This window comes from Barbus barbus (assembly GCF_936440315.1).
Source record: "Barbus barbus genome assembly, chromosome: 8".
NCBI classification, from domain to species: domain Eukaryota; kingdom Metazoa; phylum Chordata; class Actinopteri; order Cypriniformes; family Cyprinidae; genus Barbus; species Barbus barbus.
The window spans coordinates 4,307,080-4,326,842 of record NC_136736.1 but is presented as its reverse complement, the minus strand read 5'-3'; the positions used below and the strand labels follow the sequence as shown (position 1 = coordinate 4,326,842).

Here is a 19,763-nt window from a genome sequence, read left to right as displayed (position 1 = left end):
ACGCACAAAAAATATTAGAAAACTACAAACATGGCGGATATACGCGACCGACGGACAGGTAGAGAAAGGGATTTGAGTGATAAATAATCAGTCTAACCTGATGAAAAAAATATTTATTTATTGTTATCCACGTTATATTTCATCTGCAGCAACACTGTGAACTTTTATAATGATACGTTTGGTGTTTAACTTTTAAATGCATCATTATGCAAACAAATGAACAGAGTTCTCGGCATGAAAGACCCGCGATGTGCTTCTTTATTTCTCTCCAATACATTGGTAAACGAAATGTGGATTATGTTAACTGTGACAAGATGACTCAGAGGGCAGTTTAAACAGTTACATGATGCACGTAAGTGAGCGACAGAGCGTCTGTTAAAGAAGCAGCTATGATGAAGTAGTCGGTCTCAAAACTTGCCTACTATTCTGCTACATACTCAAAAGTATGTACTTTTTCTTCACAAAAAATAGTACATACTTTTAGGGCATAGTATAAGTAGGCGAATTGGGACGCAGCAATTGTCACAGAGCAGCATTTAAATGATCTTTTATTCTTATTTGATAACATATTAAAGAGGAATATTTTTTCTAGATGAGATAAATCATTCCATAATTCAATACCCCTAAATCTTATCAAGTATTGACCTCTGCAAGTGAGAACTTTAGGAAAATTAAAATTTGAAAATTGACGAGTTAAATAACAATTAACCTGTGAATCTCAACAGCTCCAAGCCGCTTCTTAGGTTTCATTAATCAAAAACCTGGTTTGTGACCAATTCACTTTGCTTATGCTTTGTGTTTGTTCTTATTGAGATCGAATGGAAAAAAACTTTAGGCAGACATGTAAGCAAACATGGACCAACAAACACTGACCTAGGGAGAGAAAAAAAGTACCCTGAGGAGACAAACACAAGAATGATAGAAATAGGAAGAACATGCTGTTTACTTCTCTCCTGATAACAAGCTTTTGGAAGCTCATGATACATCTGCACATCTTATACATACTGCATACTCCATCTTATGAATGATCCCTGATGGCTTTGTTAGCACTAATGTACACAGAACTAGAATTAGAACACAACAGAAAGTGCAGAATGAGCACTCAAAGACATCTAACATAAAGAGACTCTGTTGTTGCTGTAACATAAAAGCTTCATGGTTGTTAAAGCAGTGTGTGTGTGTGTGTGTGTGTGTGAGAGAGAGAGAGAGAGTGTGTGTGTTGCAGGAAATTGTAGATATCTGCTGACAAGCTTTATGGAGATGCTGATTTCATTTTCCAGCTGGACTTGGCACCTGCCCACACCGCCAAAAGTACCAAAAGCTGGTTCAATGACCATGGTGTTACTGTGCTTGATTGGCCAGCAAACTCGCCTGACCTGAACCCCATAGAATCTATGGGCTATTGTCAAGAGGAAGATGAGAGACACCAGACCCAACCATGCAGATGATCAAAGCAACCTGGGCTTCCATTACACCTGAGCAGGCCAACAATTCACTAAAAATGTTTTTGTATTGGTCTTATGAAGTATTCTAATTTGTTGAGAGGGTGAATTGGTGGGTTTTTGTTAAATGTGAGACTAAATCATCACAATTAAAAGAACCAAAGACTTAAACTACTTCAGTCTGTGTGCATTGAATTTATTTAATACACGAGTTTCACAATTTGAGTTGAATTACTGAAATAAATGAACTTTTCATTCTAATTTATTGAGCTGCACCTGTAAGTAGGCGAATTGGGACGCAGCAACTTGATGAAATGAATTGACATCCACGACGGCAGGCGACAGTAAAGCCCAGGCGCGTCACCGAACCCCAGCGAAGAATCGTCGCGCCTCGTGAACGCGCACATCGACATCAATCCGCTAGATTAGAGGGGGCGCGCGCACGCACAGGAGGCGCATAGTTTCTCCAAACAAAAACTATTGTGCGTTTTCACGCGTTTGGAGCGGTTTCGCTGTTTACCCAAGACTGGAGGATGTACGATCTGTGAGGACTGTGATTGTACCGGAGATACAAACATTTTTATCAGCCTCTAGTCAGATTTTATTTAAAGAGAAAGAGAAAAAAAATAGATGTTTTTACGGATCAGATCCATGAAACTCCGAGGAACAACAACAACCTCATGACTTAACGTACCTCGAAAGGATTTATTCATGCACGCAGCAGATTCATGCATTTTAATGATTTATTTTTATTTTGAAAATATGATTTTCTGGACTTCAGCAAAGAATAGCTAGAATCAATTATTTTCTTTGTCTGTGCATTATTGCATTGAAGTACTGATCACTAAATGACTACTAGTGTAACACACCAAGCTCTCCAGTTATAACGTGCAAAGACGAGCATGTCAACACTATTTCCTGATTAGACAAGAGACTGAATGGTATTGGATTGCAATAGCAGTTGCATTGATTTACTCCTGTTTAGACATTAATTGAAAGGAATCTCCCTTTGTCAGCCGACCAGAGAAAGAGACGTGTGGGATCTGGCTATGTCCTTCTTTAATTTCCGAAAAATCTTTAAACTGGGCGCAGAGAAGAAGAAGAAGCAATATGATCACGTGCACAGGGACACAAATCCGGAGGAAATATGGGAGATTGTGGGAGAACTGGGTGACGGAGCTTTCGGAAAGGTGTTCAAGGTACAATAAAAACAAAGAAATTGATTAATCTTCTCTTGCTGTAAGAGTTTATATCTGTTTTATGTGATTTTTGGACGCCAATAGTTAATGAAAAGAATATAGGGTTACCATATATGATGCATTTTTAATGGAATTGCTCTATTTATATCAGCCTGCTGTCTATCTAGTACACAAACTAATGAAAGTGCAAAAAGTTTCTGAATTCCAAGAGATTTATGATGTCACCTCTTGCATGACATCATCAAGCACATAACCCTGGTTGTCATTCACATGACCTCATCCTGTAGTGTCCAGTCTGGAACTAAGTCTCTAAATATGTGAAAGAAAAGATTGTTTCTTTTTAGACTGTGGCTATAATCATTTTAGTACCCTTAAAAATTAGACAAAATATTTGCTTAAATTAGAAACACTTGACTTTTTAATAATTTGAACTCCCTTTCAATACTATTACTATCTGTTGTCATTTGTATTAATTTATATTTTATGAAAAATGTGAATGTGCAATACAAATTGTAGATGTATTTTAATTTAATTCTAAGTTTTACATTGTCAAAATTTGAATTCTAAAAATTAAATGTCTTCATAACATGTCAAATACATCAGAAGCAACTGCATCACACATAGTGGCAATATAAATGAAAAACCACTGCACATTTCATTCACAATCGTCCTGCAATAAACGGCAGACTTTGACCTGGTTAATTTTTCACTACTGAATCACGTTAGCTTCTAAATACTTTATATTACCACTCATTTGCGAAAGCTGTACATTGGGTCGAATTGTTCTGTGACCTTCGTTGCTCTTCGCAGCAGAACGACTCATTACTGTGAATGACACTGAATAGGATTTCTGTTGAAGGGTGGACTGCGTCACGCTGACTGTCTGCATGAGTCTAATTTATAGTTTTTTCCTTCTTATTTTGCTAGTTATTAAAAGAGATCATGTGTTGAATCATACATAGTCTACACATGTATTTATGCATGTCACTCCTCAAACATTTATGTCTGATTCATCAGAAAGTTTAACATCAGAAGGTGTATAATAAACAATAACCTAATAAAAATAAACCAAGTTTACTACCATTAATACAGATTTTCATTCTCCTCACTAACAAAATATTCGTTGAATTTAGGATTGCAAAAAGTTAGAAAGTTTCTGGGATTTTTTTGGAATCTTCCTGGGATTTTTGGAAAGTTGAAATGCCTGCGTCTTGCTTTTTTTGAATGTTATGTTGTGCACACCCTAAAAATGGTTTACTTGTATGATTAATATTTTAGAGGGCTATGTATAAATTAATGTTTTATTGAAATATAATTTTCTTTTTATTCAGGCTCAAAACAAGCAGACAGGCATTTTTGCTGCTGCAAAGGTGATTGACACCAAGAGTGAAGATGAGCTGGAGGACTACGTGGTGGAGATCGACATCTTGGCATCATGTGATCATCACAATATTGTCAAGCTGCTTGACGCGTTTTACTACGAGAGCAAACTGTGGGTGAGTGTGGATTTAGTTTGTTTCCTTGTTACACAGATTTTTAGTGTTTTCCACATCAATAGTTTGAAATCTTACTTTAAAAAAAAAAAACTATTTTTGTTTAATGTTAAACTGCTTCATATTGCATGGTGACTAGATCATCATCATCACCCTTGTTTTCTACAAGAAAAGACATGGGACAAAGGAATAGGAGACAATCCTGCTTGCTTGCTTGTTGACTCGAGACATTTCATTCCTGCGCAGTGGAAGTTTACAACAAGGCTGAAGTAGGGGTGGGCACTATACCGGTATTAACGTGACTACCGGTATTATGTTGTGCCATGATATGGATTTTCCTATACCATGGGTACCGTTACATATTCATGGATTTCATTCGATGGACAGACAAAGATTTTTTCCCCACGGTCGTTACTGCATAGATTCCCCGCAGAGCAGCTTTATTTAAAGGAGCGCTAAATTGAGGCCATAAGCGCCATCTACTGCCAGAGAGTGAATTTGCATGTTCTTTCAGTACACTTGCTGTTTTTCTTTTGCGCAGGTGTCTTATGTAGCATAATTTCACACATCTAAAGTCAGACTATTCTATTTTTATAGATTTTGAAATCATGTTTTTTTCCCCCCTAGTTATATAAGGTTAAAATGCATATTTTGCCTACTAAAAGGTCTAAGGTCTACTAAAATGTGATTCCAATTTTTTCCCCTCATATCGCGATATAATATCGATATCGTCTGGACAGTGGAAAATATAGTGATATGAATTTTTTTGCTCATATCGCCCACCCCTAGGCTGAAGTGGCATTTCAGTCCGCCTTCACTTCAGTATGGTCATTAGAAGCTTGGAGGTTCAAATACGAAGAACATGCACTCATTTTTATACTAATCACAAGTTTAAAAAAGAATTCGAATTTCTTTATATTTAAAAACATTTTAAAATTCAGTTATGAGCCCAAACATTCATTTTATTTCATTTTGGGGAGGGTAGCTCCTATTTATTGTCAATGATTTTTCTTATTGCTATAATAAGAATTTTTACTGTATTATCATGCGGTAATGCATAAGTTAAAATCCCCATGAATCAAAATTGAAGTTTAGTTTTTTTAGTATGAATTTGTTAGCCTGAAGTTTACCTATAAGCTAGTCTACTCCAAAACAATGCAAAACTTGCAGTCTTTCACTTCCGGCAAAATGGGTCAACAATTTTTATGACATCACCCCGCACTTCAGCTTCTCATCAAAGTTTCTGACCAATAAAATGCTCTCTAGAATCGGAAGCGCCCGCCCCTACACTATAAATAGACGCTGAATCTGAGATCGGTCTCGCATATAGTATGTAAACATCAACTTTTATTTTGAATGTGGTTAATCATTTTGCAGCCCTATAATATACAATTACAATTATGTTTCTAGTGCATAAATGTCAGTGTCATACTGCCAGGCATTTTAAGGGCCTTCAAATTAAGCTCCATTTCAAGTAAATTATGGTTTGTTATTTAGTTTGATTTGAAAGTGAATATGACCTGGACATGGTCTTCCAATGTTATCGAGATTTACCAGAATCAAAGTCAAAGCATTTTCTCACAGTGAGCACAGGCATGAGTACTCAATTGTTAGTTTACCTCTCCTCTCAGTCAGTGCCTGTTTTCTTCATCTGCCTCATTGTGCACTGAACAATGTGTGCATATTTAATCTGATCCTGCCGTGCACAAGAAAATGGACTGATATTAACCTCACCCATTTCCGTATGAAGATATAGGAGGGCTTTGATTTAGCTGAGATTCAAGGAATGGTTAAACTGGATAATTCATCAGCCATTTATAGCTTAAACAGAATAAATAACACATCGGTATTAATAAATCTGATCAGTATTCCGTGTGAAGTAGTTCCCTCTAAATTTGGTTATATATTAGATAACATCAATTTCAGATGCCACTTGGTTTGATATTTTGCTGTCTGCAATGGCATTTAGAAATTGTGAAGTGTCCACATACAAATTATGGCCTCTCTTTGTGGTATATTTGAGGCTTAATAGTGCATTCTGTTTTCCAGAAAGTGGGATCAGAAAACTACTTCGAGAAGCCTCTTCTTGTGCATTGAGAATGGCTATTGTAGTTCTGAGACTGTGTGAGGTATTGTGTTCTCATTGCCGTCAGTCTAAACCAACATCTCACCCACAGTGACACAGCGCTCAAGAGAATGAATAACGCTGACTGTTCTGATGCAGAGCTCAGTAGTGTGACATTAACACTGTTTTAAAGCTTCATGTGTTTCTTAGCTGAAGCCATTTGCACTTTTATTGAAAAATTTGAGCTCATTTTTTAGTTTCATATCATACATCATAACTTAATAGTCAGCAGCAAGCAAGTAATCCATGGTTATTTAGTGTAGTAGTACATTTTTAGACTGATTCAATTCGATGACTCAGAAAAGAACTGCACTGAGTCAGTGAGGACAACACAATTTGTAAAAGCTTTGTTGATAATTTGTCAGTATATTACTTTTTTTTGGTTCTGCGTGTTATGGAATATTATTACAATATAAAATAGCTTTTTTCTATTTGAATGTATTTTAAAATATTATTTATTCCTGTGATGCAAAGCTGAATTTTCAGCATCATACTCAAATCTTCAATGTCACATGATCCTTCAGAAATCATTCGAATATGCTGATTTGATTAAAACATTCCTTATTGTTATTATTAATGTAGAAGACCACTTTACTTTTGTGAAAACCGTGATGCTTTTAGGTTAAAAGAGCAGCATTTGAAGTCTTTTATAGCGTTATAAAGCATATAGCGTTATCTTTTTATAGCATTTTTTTTACCAATTGAATGTATTGTTGGTGAAATATAAAATAATTATTTCACAAATAAATAAATGGAAAAATACTGACCCCAAACTTTTGAATGCTAGTTCAATTTATTTATTTATTTTCTAGTGCTATATGCAGTACATGACTGTATTTTTATGTTTTGAAAATATCATCATATATGAAAATATATTAAAATATCATCATATATGAAAATATATATATATATATAAAAATATCAATATCATCAATGTGAAATATAGCAATTTAAAATAACTATTTTTAATTCTGAATGTCATATTGCAAAAATTTTTTTTAGCATTTTAGTGTTTTTTTATTAATAGGAAGTTCAGTTAGAACGACACTTATTTGAAATAGAAACTTTTACATAATTTCTTTAAAAAAATTAAAACAAAAATCTTGACTCCAACCTATTGAACTGTGTTGTATTTTACCTGCTTTTCTCTAAAGCTCACAACTCGCCTAAAATATAATGTATAGTATTTGTGTTGCCACTCCTGACTTGCGATGCAGGAAACACTGTCGTTGTTTAGTAGTGACTTTTTGAGCAGTTTTTACCAGTACCTGCCCATCCTCTTCAGATGACCCCAGCCGTGACCCCTCCATCCGCCTGCTGTTCACGGAAACTCTCCTGTTCTAATCCTATTAGGACAGAAAGGGCTCAATTCTGGCGCTGCTCTAATGTGCAGAAAGCTTTCGTCCTTCCTCGTGCTCATACATTCATGACAATAGGATAAACAGATTTGTCTACTAAACACAATGCTGCTGTTGTGCCCAGGTGAATGTTGGGAAATAAAGACAGTATGCTAATCTCAGTCAATCTGTTTTGTGCAATGTAATGTAAGCAGCCATGCTTTTGTAAAACAGTGTGATTGTGTTTTAGGAAAGACCCAGTTTTGTGTTCTATATGTTTCTGTCTGTAGATCCTGCTAGAGTTCTGCGCCGGCGGAGCCATCGATGCCGTCATGCTCGGTGAGTTCACACAAAGCATTTAACATGCAAGACTGCATCAGAAAAAGGTCACGTATAACAACCAGTTCCTTGTCATTAGTCAAAAACTCATTTAACTCTTAAAGGCGAAGTTGAACTTTAACTGCACATTGATTATTCACACTGGTTGCTTGACCTGTTAAAGCAAAGTTTTGTAGAATGAAGGTCAGATTTTGACTGAAATTAGCTTTCAGTTCAGTTAGTGAGTCAAATGTCGATTCAGTAACTGCTTGGACTGGTTCAGTGAGTCAAGTATTCATCATTCTGATTCAAGCTGTTAACTCCTGAGTTTTGGAATGATTCATTGCAAGAACCAACTTATGTGAGAAATTTAAAGGGATAGTTCACCCTAAAATGAAAATTCTGTCATTAATTACTCACCATCATGTCGTTCCAAACCCGTTCATCTTCAGAACACAAATTGTGATATTTTTGATGAATTCCGAGAGCTCTCTGAGCCTCCCATAAGACAGCAGGGATATTACCACGGTAAACGCACAGAAACGTAGCAAGGACAACGGTAAAATAATCTGACATCAGTGGTTCAACTGTAATTTTACGATGCTACGAGAAACTTTTTGTGCGCAGAGAACACAATAATAGCATAAATTATTCAACGATTCTTCTCCCCAAGTTACCGTCTTCCACCATTTTGGAGCGTACCCCAGAACGTTATTAACGTAATCAGTGTTATTTACGTTCAGCATGTGCGTGCTGTCTACTGAACGTAAACTGACGGTAACTCTGGGAGAAGAATTGCTGAATAAATTGTTATAGTTTTCTTTGCGCACAAAAAGTAGACAAAGTCTCGTAGCTTTGTAAAATTACGGTTGAACCACGGATGTCACATGGACTATTTTACTGATCTCCTTGCTACGTTTCTGTGCGTTGATCGCGTAAGGACCCTTGCTGTCTATGGGAGGGTCAGAGAGCTCTCAGATTTCATCAAAAATATCTTAATTTGTGTTCTGAAGATGAACGAAGGTCTTATGGGTTTGGAACGACATGAGGGTGAGTAATTAATGACAGAATTTCCTAACTATCCCTTTAGGAATCAACTAATTTTACAGAACTCAAAACTGAATGTTAGGAAACAGAAAATATGATTGTAATAGTATATGCAAATTATCTTAAATCTTCGTATAAGTGTATTTGTGTATGTAAGCATTTCCCTCTTCATTCATACGTTTGTGTGTGTGTGTGTGTGTGTGTGTGTGTAGAGCTGGAAAGGCCTCTGACGGAGCCGCAGATCAGGGTGGTTTGTAAGCAGACTCTGGATGCTCTGCAGTATCTGCATGACAACAAGGTGATCCACAGAGACTTGAAGGCTGGAAACATCCTGCTCTCCCTCGACGGAGATGTCAAACTGGGTGAGTGGGGTTGTAGGGAGCGGATGCTACAGATTCTGTGCATGTGCAGCTAGTTAATCAGCTCAGGAAGTTTATTATCAGATTCACAGTGAAGTGTTTTTAGTTTTTGTTGCTCTTCAGCTACATAAAACCTAGTGCAAAGATTTCAGATGATGAGCAGTTTCACAGTTATGTAATAACACAGTGGAGAGATACAGAGAGGAACTGAGGAGGGTCATGTACATGTCAGATTAAACCGCAGCTAAAATAAACTTTACGTCAGTCACCAGATGTAAATTATTCTGTGTGATGCTGGTTTGTGAAACTACTGAATGTCATTGGATTAGACAACACAATATCAAGACAAACATTGTTTATTTTATATAAAGATGGCACAAGCACTCTTTTCAGGCAGAACGTTTCCCAAAAAGAACATTTTCCGTGTTTTTCAGCGGACTTTGGAGTGTCTGCCAAGAACACAAAGACCATCCAGCGAAGAGACTCCTTCATTGGAACCCCTTACTGGCAAGTTAGAGTTTCATTAAAATGAAGCTACTTGTAATTACACACATTGACGTTGCTGACACACTGATATCGCTGTCTTTTATCCAGGATGGCTCCAGAGGTCGTGATGTGTGAAACGTCTAAGGACAGGCCGTATGACTATAAGGCTGATATTTGGTCTCTAGGAATCACTCTGATCGAGCTGGCCCAGATCGAACCGCCCAACCATGAGATGAACCCAATGAGAGTTCTGCTCAAGATCGCCAAAGCTGACCCGCCTACTCTCCAGCGGCCTTCAAAATGGTACAAAACCAAGTGATTTGTGTGAATAGTAGGACACAGACTACTGTTTTTTTGCGTTTGTATTTTATAAATATGTATAAAATAAATCTATAAATAAATAAATATAAATAAAAAATGTTGGTGACACTTTACTGAAATTCTTTAGATAATATGCATCATAGATGTAGTCTTTTAAAAACACATTGTTTGATCTGGCATACTAATATTTAAATTTTTACATTTTACATTTTATGCATTTAGCAGACGCTTTTGTCCAAAGCGACTTACATTGCATTCAAGTTACAGTTTCTACATTTTACCAGCTCTTGCTTTCCCTGGGAATCGAACCCATGACCTTGGCATTGCTAGCGCCATGCTCTACTATTTGAGCTACAGGAAAAAATATCCCTTTCTTATTACACTGTATTATGGTCTGGATTATTACTCTGTTTTAAGAATGTCTATTTGTCATTCCTTTTTCATTTTGTATTATCTCTGTTTTATGTGTTTATGGTTTGATTTTAATGTACAGCACTTTGGTCAGTCTTGTGGCTGTTTTTAAGTGTGCTTGATAAATAAATGAACTTGAACTAGTTCAAGTAATGCACACAATGCATGCACACATTATGCCTTGTAATGCACACAAACAAACAGAATATTTTATAATGCAGTTTAATTTTGATTGAAATTATGCATAAAGGCTTTAATTAAATGTTACCACATTTTTTATTTTACTGAGCTAACAGGCTTCAAAATGATATTTTACAAAAGGTTTTTGTAATTTGAAAATAATAATAAAAATAATAGTAATTTTAGTATAAGTAAATTGTTGTTTTTATAATTTTTTCGTCTTACATTTTCGTACATTTTTCTAAAAAAATTTCTTGTTTCATTGTATTTTACCTCATTTAAATGTATATTAAATATTAGTGTTTTCAGGGATTAACTAGGCTATTAATGACAGCAACGATAATATAAATGTAGAAATAGGGCAAGTGAGCCTCCGCAATTAAATATACAGTAAATAAGTTAATTTAAAAATTGTGCATCTGTGTATTATTTAATATTAATTAAAAAATTGTGTTTATGTGCATGTGTGTAAATGTGCATGTGTATATACACGATCAATGAAAGTCACTATTGGAAACGTATCATAATTGGATCATAATTTCTCATGATCTCGAAAATTAAATGCTTAAATGCCTGAAATTAGTTTTGTAGACAAATATGATTATGCAGTATCATTTTTTATTTTATTATGCATTTATTTTCATTTTTCTTTTTGTTTTACCCGTACTTCCATTTGGTTTATTTCACAGTTTTAATTACTTCTCTCTGCATCCTTCTACAGGTCTCCTGAGTTTAATGACTTCCTGAAACATGCGCTGGATAAGAACGTGGACAACAGGTGGAGCACAACACAACTACTTCAGGTGAATTGGCATGTCTCACCTGTATTTCAAGACTTATAGTCTAAGACCACATCCTCACAAACTTGACCTAACCTGAGTCAGAATAGCAGCAGCCTCTCAGCGTAAAAGCCCCTTGTTTACCATCACCCTGGTGTGCTGCTCGTCCACCTGCTGCTCTAGGTGGCCTTTCTTGTCACATGAATCAGCAGCTATTCATTTATAAGTATGTCTGTGTCAGGCACTTCATGCACCAGCCTTCATCCTAAGAATTGACGTCAGCAAAGGAGATTTTCTTTCCGAGGCTTTAAGTAGGCCAGCCTTAGAACTGACGGGAGCATATGCACACACGCTCGCTTAGAAGCACTAAACGCTGCAGTTAGAGGCTGAATGGGGTTGAAAATACAGAACTCAAGTTTTCCTCCAATTAAGGTGATCATATCAAAGAAGCTGCACATTCTCAGACCAGCTATAGACTGTCTGCAGCAGGTCTCAAAGCCAAGAAAGGTAAGAAATGGAGACTAGGATCCTCATGGGACGTTGATGATGTTGTGCTTGTTTTCCTCTTGTCTGTTGAACACTTGAGTTTCAGGCATTTCCTGTTTGGAAAACGAATATGGATTTTGAGTATATGTGTATAAATATATACATGTGTGTGTGTGTGTTTGTTTATTATTATTGTTATTTATTATTTTCTGAAAATTGTCAATAATATCAGATGAAATTAAAAGTTGTACAGTAAAAATGTGCTGGACGATGCTAGCTTCAAAGAATTTATCTGGAACGTAGTAATCGAATTCAGATTATTACGGTCTTGTTAATATTTGCATGTTTAATTTGAATGCTTATTGTAGTAAAGGTAGTTTTCTTCATCTGTGCAGCACCCGTTTGTGAGTAGTGTGACTGACAGCCGACCCCTGCGGGAACTCATCGCTGAGGCCAAGGCGGAGGTCACAGAGGAGATAGAGGACCTGAAGGAGGAAGAGGAGGAAGAAGATCATGAAGGAAACCTGGTAAGAGATTATAGTAACCGCTAACAAATTTAGAACACTTTTCAGAGAAAGATTAAATCTAGTGTGGACTACTAAATCTGGATGAATATTCAGCATACTGTTGGCCTGTATAATGTACCCTTTGCATTTATTACATTGCAGCATGTTTATTTTTTTCCTACTTCAGTATTGTGCTGACATGTTTAAAATGATCTTTCCCTTTAGCTGCTTCCTGGACACAAACGCACACCATCTGACGCTAGCGTTGGAAGCTCTGAAGACGAGAAGCTTCCACAGTCGCCATCCACCTTGGAGTCTGTTCCTGAGAAGATCGAGGAGGTCGCTACACCCAAACTGCCAGATGATAATGGTATAACTGGAATAAAGAAGGAAGAACCTCTGAAGGTGGGCGAGAACCACATTGAGGATGTAGCAGAACCTGAATCTAAGGAACAAGCTGTGGAAGTATCTCCAAAGGAATCTCAAGAACCTAAAGCTGAAGAGAAACCTATAGAACCAGAGACTCCTTCTGATACAGTAGTCCAAACAGAGGAGCAAAGAGCCAAACCTAATGGAGAGAAACTGGAAGAGGAAAAGGAGGTGGTGGGCAATGGTGAACTCATAAAGGAAGTGTCTGCATCAGACATTTCTTCATTGGAGACACCAACAGAACCCATTAAACAAGCTGTGCCTGATGAACCTATTCCAACATCTCCTTTGAATGATGAAGAGAGAGTTGAGGAAAAGGAGAAACCTGAACTTGTGGAGAAACAAAGCCCAGTGAAGCCCAGGTATGTGAAGAAGGAGGATTCAGACTCTGGGATCAGTTCTTCGGCTGACAACAGCAGCATAGACCTGAACTTATCCATCTCCAGCTTTATTAGCAAATCCAAGGAGCCAGGAACCGTCTCTCAGCAGGTGAGAAACACCTTCTGTCCTTACACTAGTTTTGTGATCTAGCAAGAATAAAAGTTTTTCAGTGGAGCCTCTGATTTAAATTTTAGTGTTGTTACACCTGGTTTGATGATTCTTCTTTTTTTTGTTGTTTTTTTTTTTTTTTTATCAGTCCAAACAGTTCATTTGAATCAGTTCAAAACTCTGATTAAATTATTTGCTCAGTTGTCAAATGCCACAAATGTTCCCAGTGTGGCATTTTTCTTTTATTTAAATGTTTTATAAAAAAATATTGTGAATTGTAAATTGTGAAAATTTTATGAAAATAAAAACAAAATAGTTTAATTTATATAATTTTATTTTGTAATGGGAGTATGCCTTTACATTTGAAACCCTTTTTAATATTTTTTTCTGGCTTTATTTATTTATTAACTGAGTTTAAGTTGTAAAATTTAAGCTTTTTTAAATCTAAAGAACGACATGACAATTGTTTGTTTGTTACTGGGTTCCAAGTTAAACATTTAAAAAAAAAAATGAAACTTTAAGCTGCAGTGGCTGTTTGGCCAAACTATGTTTGGTTTTACTAAAGAAAAAAATAATGAAGCGCATTTGCACCACTTATATAAAAGTATCATGAATATTGTTATATAATCATTAAAAGGCTGAAAAATATCTGGAATATATATATTTTTTTATTTCTAAATGTTCAAATAAATAATATGTGTTCTAGTACAACAAGAGGCAGAAAAAGACTCTGAAAAAGACTCGCAAGTTCATTGTGGATGGTGTGGAAGTCAGCGTAACCACGTCCAAGATCATCACAGACAATGACACCAAAAGCGAGGAGATGAGATTCCTCCGGTGAGACATCAGCTGCTTAAATGCTCTGAGATGATTTGCATGTTTGCATCATATTTGCATTCATTGGTAATGACTTTAGCTCTGCTTGTTTCATGTTGTGGTAGAAATTTTATGGTAAAAGCTTCTGGCTCTTGTAACAACATCACCTGTTTTGGTAAATGCACACAGACTACTAGCGGCCTTAAGTGTTCAATCGTCTTTCGTGGCAGGATGGAATAACTACAAAGCGACAAAAAGTTTCCTGTGCAGTGTTTGTCAGTGTGGTTTGCAGATAAAAGCCTCATATTCCAACATTAGATGTGCTGAAAGGAAAATAAGCTTCCTGTTCCTGCCTGGATGAGCATCCTGTTAGACTGGATAGTGCAAAAAAACCTGCTGTTTTTATACTTAAGCAATTTTAAATCAGCATTTGTAGGTGGATTTATTTGATTGCATAAAAAGCTAAAAATGTCATATAAAGGTAATTTAAATCCTGTGCGTTCTTAAAAATAAAGGTTCCAAAAGGAAATGTTTCCCCCCCAAAAATAACCATTTTAACGTTTTAAAAATCGAAAGAATCTTATTCCACTTATAAAGAACTTTCTATGGAATGGAAAGGTTCTGTGGTACTTCATGGAATGATAGATGCAAATAAAGAAGCTTTATTTTTTTATTATTAGATCAGTGTAAAATGTTTGTGTTTCAGGCGTCAGGAGCTGAGGGAACTGAGACTTCTTCAGAAAGAGGAGCAGAGAGCCCAACAGCAGCTCAGCAACAAACTCCAGCAGCAGAGAGAGCAGATCTACAAACGCTTCGAACAGGAAGTCACGGTGAGCAAGAACAAAGACATTAAGATCTGAATCACTGTTTTATTGCTGGAACTGGATCATATCAAGACAAGTACAATCATACAACTATTCACTGGGATCACTGGCACCTTGAAACCATGCACTGTTGCAACATAAGAAACCAAAGCCTGTTAAGATATTCTGTTGATGTGATTTTCAGGTGTTTATTACACTAATAGCCTTAGTTAGAAGCATAAACATTGTTTGCACTCCTGAGACTAGCGGTGACACCAAACCCAGAAACCCTGGCAAGAACCTTACTGAGTTACGTCACATGCTCAGCAGTGTCGTTACCTTTAGGGTGTGTAATCTGTGTCTGATTATGAAGGGAAGGTCAGTATTTTAAGCTACATTACCTGGAACCGATTTCTCCATGTCTTCTGTGTCTTCTACCTACTTATTTCTATATGTCTCAGTATTTTGAATGGGCCCTGTAGGGGCAATACTTGTAGATGTGCTTTATAATTTCTGTTTTCTTGTCTTGTCAGAGTAAGAAGCGTCAGTATGATACAGAGGTGGAGAATATGGAGCGGCAGCAGAAACAGACCATCGAGCGTCTGGAGCAGGAGCACACCGAGCGCCTCAGAGAAGAGGCCAAACGCATCAAAGCTGAGCAGGACAAAGAGCTTTCCAAGTTTCAGAGCACGCTCAAGAACCGCAAGAAAGAGGTATGGAAGAGTTTAGGAAGTTGTTCCCCGCTTTCCAGAAGATACATACTCTTGTTGATTTGAATACGTTTGTGAGCTCATCTCCCAGATTGCTTCTGATGTGTCCTCAACTAAATAAAATTCACATTGCCTGAGCTTCACCCTGTAAAATCCACCCAAATCTTCTTTATCTTCTCTTTCTGACATTTTTCGGGGAGTGCAAGAGCTCTCACCCAAATATGCGTTCATCCTGAAACATATTAGGGAGGATCTAATACAAACTCCTTGTGAGGAGGTAACATCCAAAAACATCTTTCCTGGGGTTTTCCACTACTTGGTTTTTTTAGATGAGGCACATTTTGGCCGTTTTTAATGTGTCTAGTGAATGCATTCTTTCAGATCTGGGTTTTTCCTTGATTGCTGTGTTTGTTTGCACGACACTAAGAATTTCTAGTATATTTAAAGAATGTGGCACTTCTGATTATGTGGTGCATGTTACACGAGCACAATGAGGTTTTGTGTGTTTTGGTTGGTTCAGATGTATTTAGATGCATTTGTTCATACAGTTTAAGTATGAATCTGTTATGTGTGTCTTACCTGACGATAGCCCACAGGATGTTGCTCATGTGACAGAACAGTCCTGCAGGACGCAAGCAGTGTGTCTGATGACTGTGTGCCTTGAAACATGAACTCTGCTTTCCGTTATTTTCTAACTGTCTATATGGTTAAAGCAGTTTCATTCTTTTAAAAATTTCAGGCCTTTTAAGGTCATTTTTGGACATAACAGTACCAACATTAGCACCAAATTGCTATTTTTTTTCTCAGTTTGGGCCTGTAATTTATTTTTCCTTCTCGTTTATGAGCTCCATATTCATCAAGATTTTTTTTTTTTTTTTATGACAAAGCAATTTTATTTTAAATACAGGCCTGTTTAGAGTAATGAATAGTGATTAACAGTTAAAGTCAAGAGACCAAAATGGTTCACTTAAGTTTTTCTGTTTTGCTTTAGTACTGTTTCTTCCCAAAACGCACCCTATCCTTCCAAAATGAATGTCTTCTGTTGTTTTCTTCCTGATTTTTAAGTTATGTATGCGTGTGTGTTTATAGGAGCAGGAGTTTCTTCAGAAGCAGCAGCAGGATCTGGACAGCGCTCTGAAGAAGATCATTCAGCAGCACAAACACGAGCTGGCCACTATTGAGAGAGACTGTCTCAACAAAAAGCAGCAGCTCCTGAGAGGTCAATATTAGCACAAGTCTCCTTCCCATTCTTCCCAACTCTTCATTTACAGCTTCTGCAGTGTTAGCAGTTAAGACTATTCACAAACTAGGTTGTTTGTGTGGTGAGCAGTAGCATTACAGTTCTCTAATGCTTGTCATGTGGCTTTTAGTGGTCTGATCTGATCCTGCTGTTAAATGCATTACCATTGCATCTGGCCGCCTCAGTTTTTAGAGGCTCCTACTGCATTTCAAACAAAGTTGAATGTAATTCCTACTTGAAATCTCAGATGCCCAAAGCCTATTGTGTTGTCTGATGTCCAGAAGGTGATATATAGAACTAAAATAGCATTTGTTTGTTCAGGTTTTATACACCTCTCTATGCAAACATTGGCTAAACCAGTTTTTTGTTGACTTTGATGCATTTTGGGCATCAGCCTTTTATATTTATTCAAATATATTTTCCTGGGTGTTAGAAAATATAAACTACTGTTTAAAGGAATATCCATTTTTCATATTGTATGTTATGTTTTGATGCCTAAAATCGGTTCTTTCTGATTCTTGCAGCCCGAGAAGCCGCTATGTGGGAGCTGGAAGAGCGCCACCTACAGGAAAAACACCAGTTACACAAACAGCAGTTGAAAGACCAGTACTTCATGCAGCGACACCAGCTGCTTAAAAGACACGAGAAGGTTATTTCCCAGACCAGTCTTATATATGCTCTTCTGGCAGCTATTGGCATGAGTTTGTTTTCACTCTAAATGTGTTTCTGTATAGGAAATGGAGCAGATGCATAGGTATAACCAGCGTCTGGTAGAGGAGATGAAGAACAAACAGACGCAGGAGAGGACCAGACTGCCTAAGATCCAGCGCAGTGATGCAAAGACCCGCATGGCCATGTTCAAAAAGAGTCTGCGCATCACGACCACAGGGGTCACGCCAGAACTGGAACGTGAGAAGGTCAAACAGGTCAGAGGTCATATCGGGTTCAGACTGAAGGATTAAAGGAATAGTTCCCCCCAAAAATTAAAATGCGCTGAAAATGTACTTACCCTCAGGCCATCCGAGATGTAGATGAGTTTGTTTCTTTATCGGAACAGATTTAGAGAAATTTAGCATCACTTGCTCTGCAGTGAATAGGTGCCGTCAGAATGAGTCCAAACAGCTGATAAAAACACCACAGTAATCCACAAGTAACCCACACAACTCCAGTCCATCAATTAAAGTCTTGCGAAGCGAAAAGCTGTATGTTTATAAGAAACGCATCCTTCATTATGACTTTTTTTAATTCAAGCCTTAGCTAAAATAAAGTACTTTATCAATAATATTGCTTCCTCCAGTTAAAAAGTCACCTTGTCTGAATCAGGAGAGAAATATGCACAGATCAAGCACCATTTATAAGCGAAAACTATCCAAAACAGTTTTAAACAAACATGGCAGTGGATTTTGATGGGCTTTTTCATTAGAGGAGCTGTTATTTTGGATTATGTATTATTTATATTTTGGCCAGATTTTATAATTCTATAATTAGCTCTACCATTCATGAACATGAAAAGTTAATTGTTGTTTCTGCACTGTTTTTGCCAATAATAATTAGGCCAGTTGAATTTATGCTTTAAGGGAAATAAACATGCTCAATTAAATACCCAATATCGGCTGATATATATGCAGTCAATGGGTACCGATTAATTAAAATTTGTAATATTGGCAGAATATAACTGTGCCATATGTTATCGGATGCAGTTAGAGATTTTAATTAATTGGTATCCGTAGATATTGAATGTATATATTAGTCAATATGAGCTGATATCACTATTATATATCCAATATTACCAATTGAAATATCTAATATTGGTCCATAATATTATATTTATTATAATATTATATATAGTGCACCCCTAAATATTTAAACTTATTGCACAGAATATTTTCTTCTTGTAGTTGATATGTTTGTGTAGTAAACATTGTATATTTGTGTGGCCATGAACAGTTTGCAGCACAGGAGGAGAAGAGACAAAAAAACGAGCGTCACCATCAACAACAGAAACATGAGACTCAGATGAGAGACCTGCAAACGCAGTGTGATGCCAACGTCAGAGAACTACAGCAGCTGCAGGTACACACTCGTAGGAGAGACACAGTACATTTGTTTTTAGAAAAAGGTCACTTTGTCATAAAAGTAATAGTGTCCTCTGTGTGTTTTAGAACGAGAAGTGCCATCTGTTGATTGAGCATGAGACTCAGAAGCTGAAGGAGCTGGATGAGGAGCACAGCGCAGAGCTCAAGGACTGGAGAGAGAAACTCAGACCCCGCAAGAAGGTACCACTTACTGTTATTAACACTAGTGTTGAACCTTAGTCACAGTTCTGAATGGTTGAATTATTATAAATGTTGTTGTCTTTGTAAACACCCTATTTACAAGACTTTCTCACACAGAATGGATCTATAATGATGGACTATGAAAAGATTTTATGTAATGCTTCATCCATACCACTAAGTGTCAGTATGAAGGTCCTTGCACACCAAGTCTGAAATTTTCGTATGCGTTGTTTTCTTTTTGTTTGTTTTTTTTCATCAAGTCAAGTCAATATTATTTGTATAGCGCTTTTAGCAATGCAAATTGTGACAAAGCAGCTTTACATCAGCTTGATCTAAAGCTTGGGTGGCTTTATATCAGCTTTACAGTATTTAGACGGGGAAATAGTGTCATTTTCCTCTGGCCAGACAAAATCAGTAGTTTAAATCTAGGCTAAAGCAGAGTCAGATTGTGCAAAGGACTCATCTGGTTCCTGTGGTCTTGTCCCGATGGCCGTCTTGGAGACGGGGTCTT

General features: G+C 36.9%; 1 protein-coding gene across 1 annotated transcript in view; it reads left to right on the top strand.

Moving 5' to 3' along the window:
• Positions 1–1,856: 1,856 nt before the first annotated feature.
• The window catches only part of LOC306874395 (STE20-like serine/threonine-protein kinase), a 20,159-nt gene continuing 2,252 nt past the window's right edge, over positions 1,857–19,763 (top strand). The window contains exons 1-17 of the mRNA XM_079424411.1: positions 1,857–2,641; positions 3,973–4,137; positions 7,887–7,935; positions 9,174–9,323; positions 9,755–9,827; positions 9,915–10,109; positions 11,440–11,521; positions 12,379–12,510; positions 12,715–13,407; positions 14,114–14,244; positions 14,930–15,053; positions 15,560–15,739; positions 16,826–16,955; positions 17,501–17,625; positions 17,711–17,902; positions 18,924–19,049; positions 19,139–19,252. Coding sequence (XP_079280537.1) covers positions 2,492–2,641; positions 3,973–4,137; positions 7,887–7,935; positions 9,174–9,323; positions 9,755–9,827; positions 9,915–10,109; positions 11,440–11,521; positions 12,379–12,510; positions 12,715–13,407; positions 14,114–14,244; positions 14,930–15,053; positions 15,560–15,739; positions 16,826–16,955; positions 17,501–17,625; positions 17,711–17,902; positions 18,924–19,049; positions 19,139–19,252 — 2,811 coding nt within the window. The 5' untranslated portion in view covers positions 1,857–2,491. The remainder of the gene's footprint in view (positions 2,642–3,972; positions 4,138–7,886; positions 7,936–9,173; positions 9,324–9,754; positions 9,828–9,914; positions 10,110–11,439; positions 11,522–12,378; positions 12,511–12,714; positions 13,408–14,113; positions 14,245–14,929; positions 15,054–15,559; positions 15,740–16,825; positions 16,956–17,500; positions 17,626–17,710; positions 17,903–18,923; positions 19,050–19,138; positions 19,253–19,763) is intronic.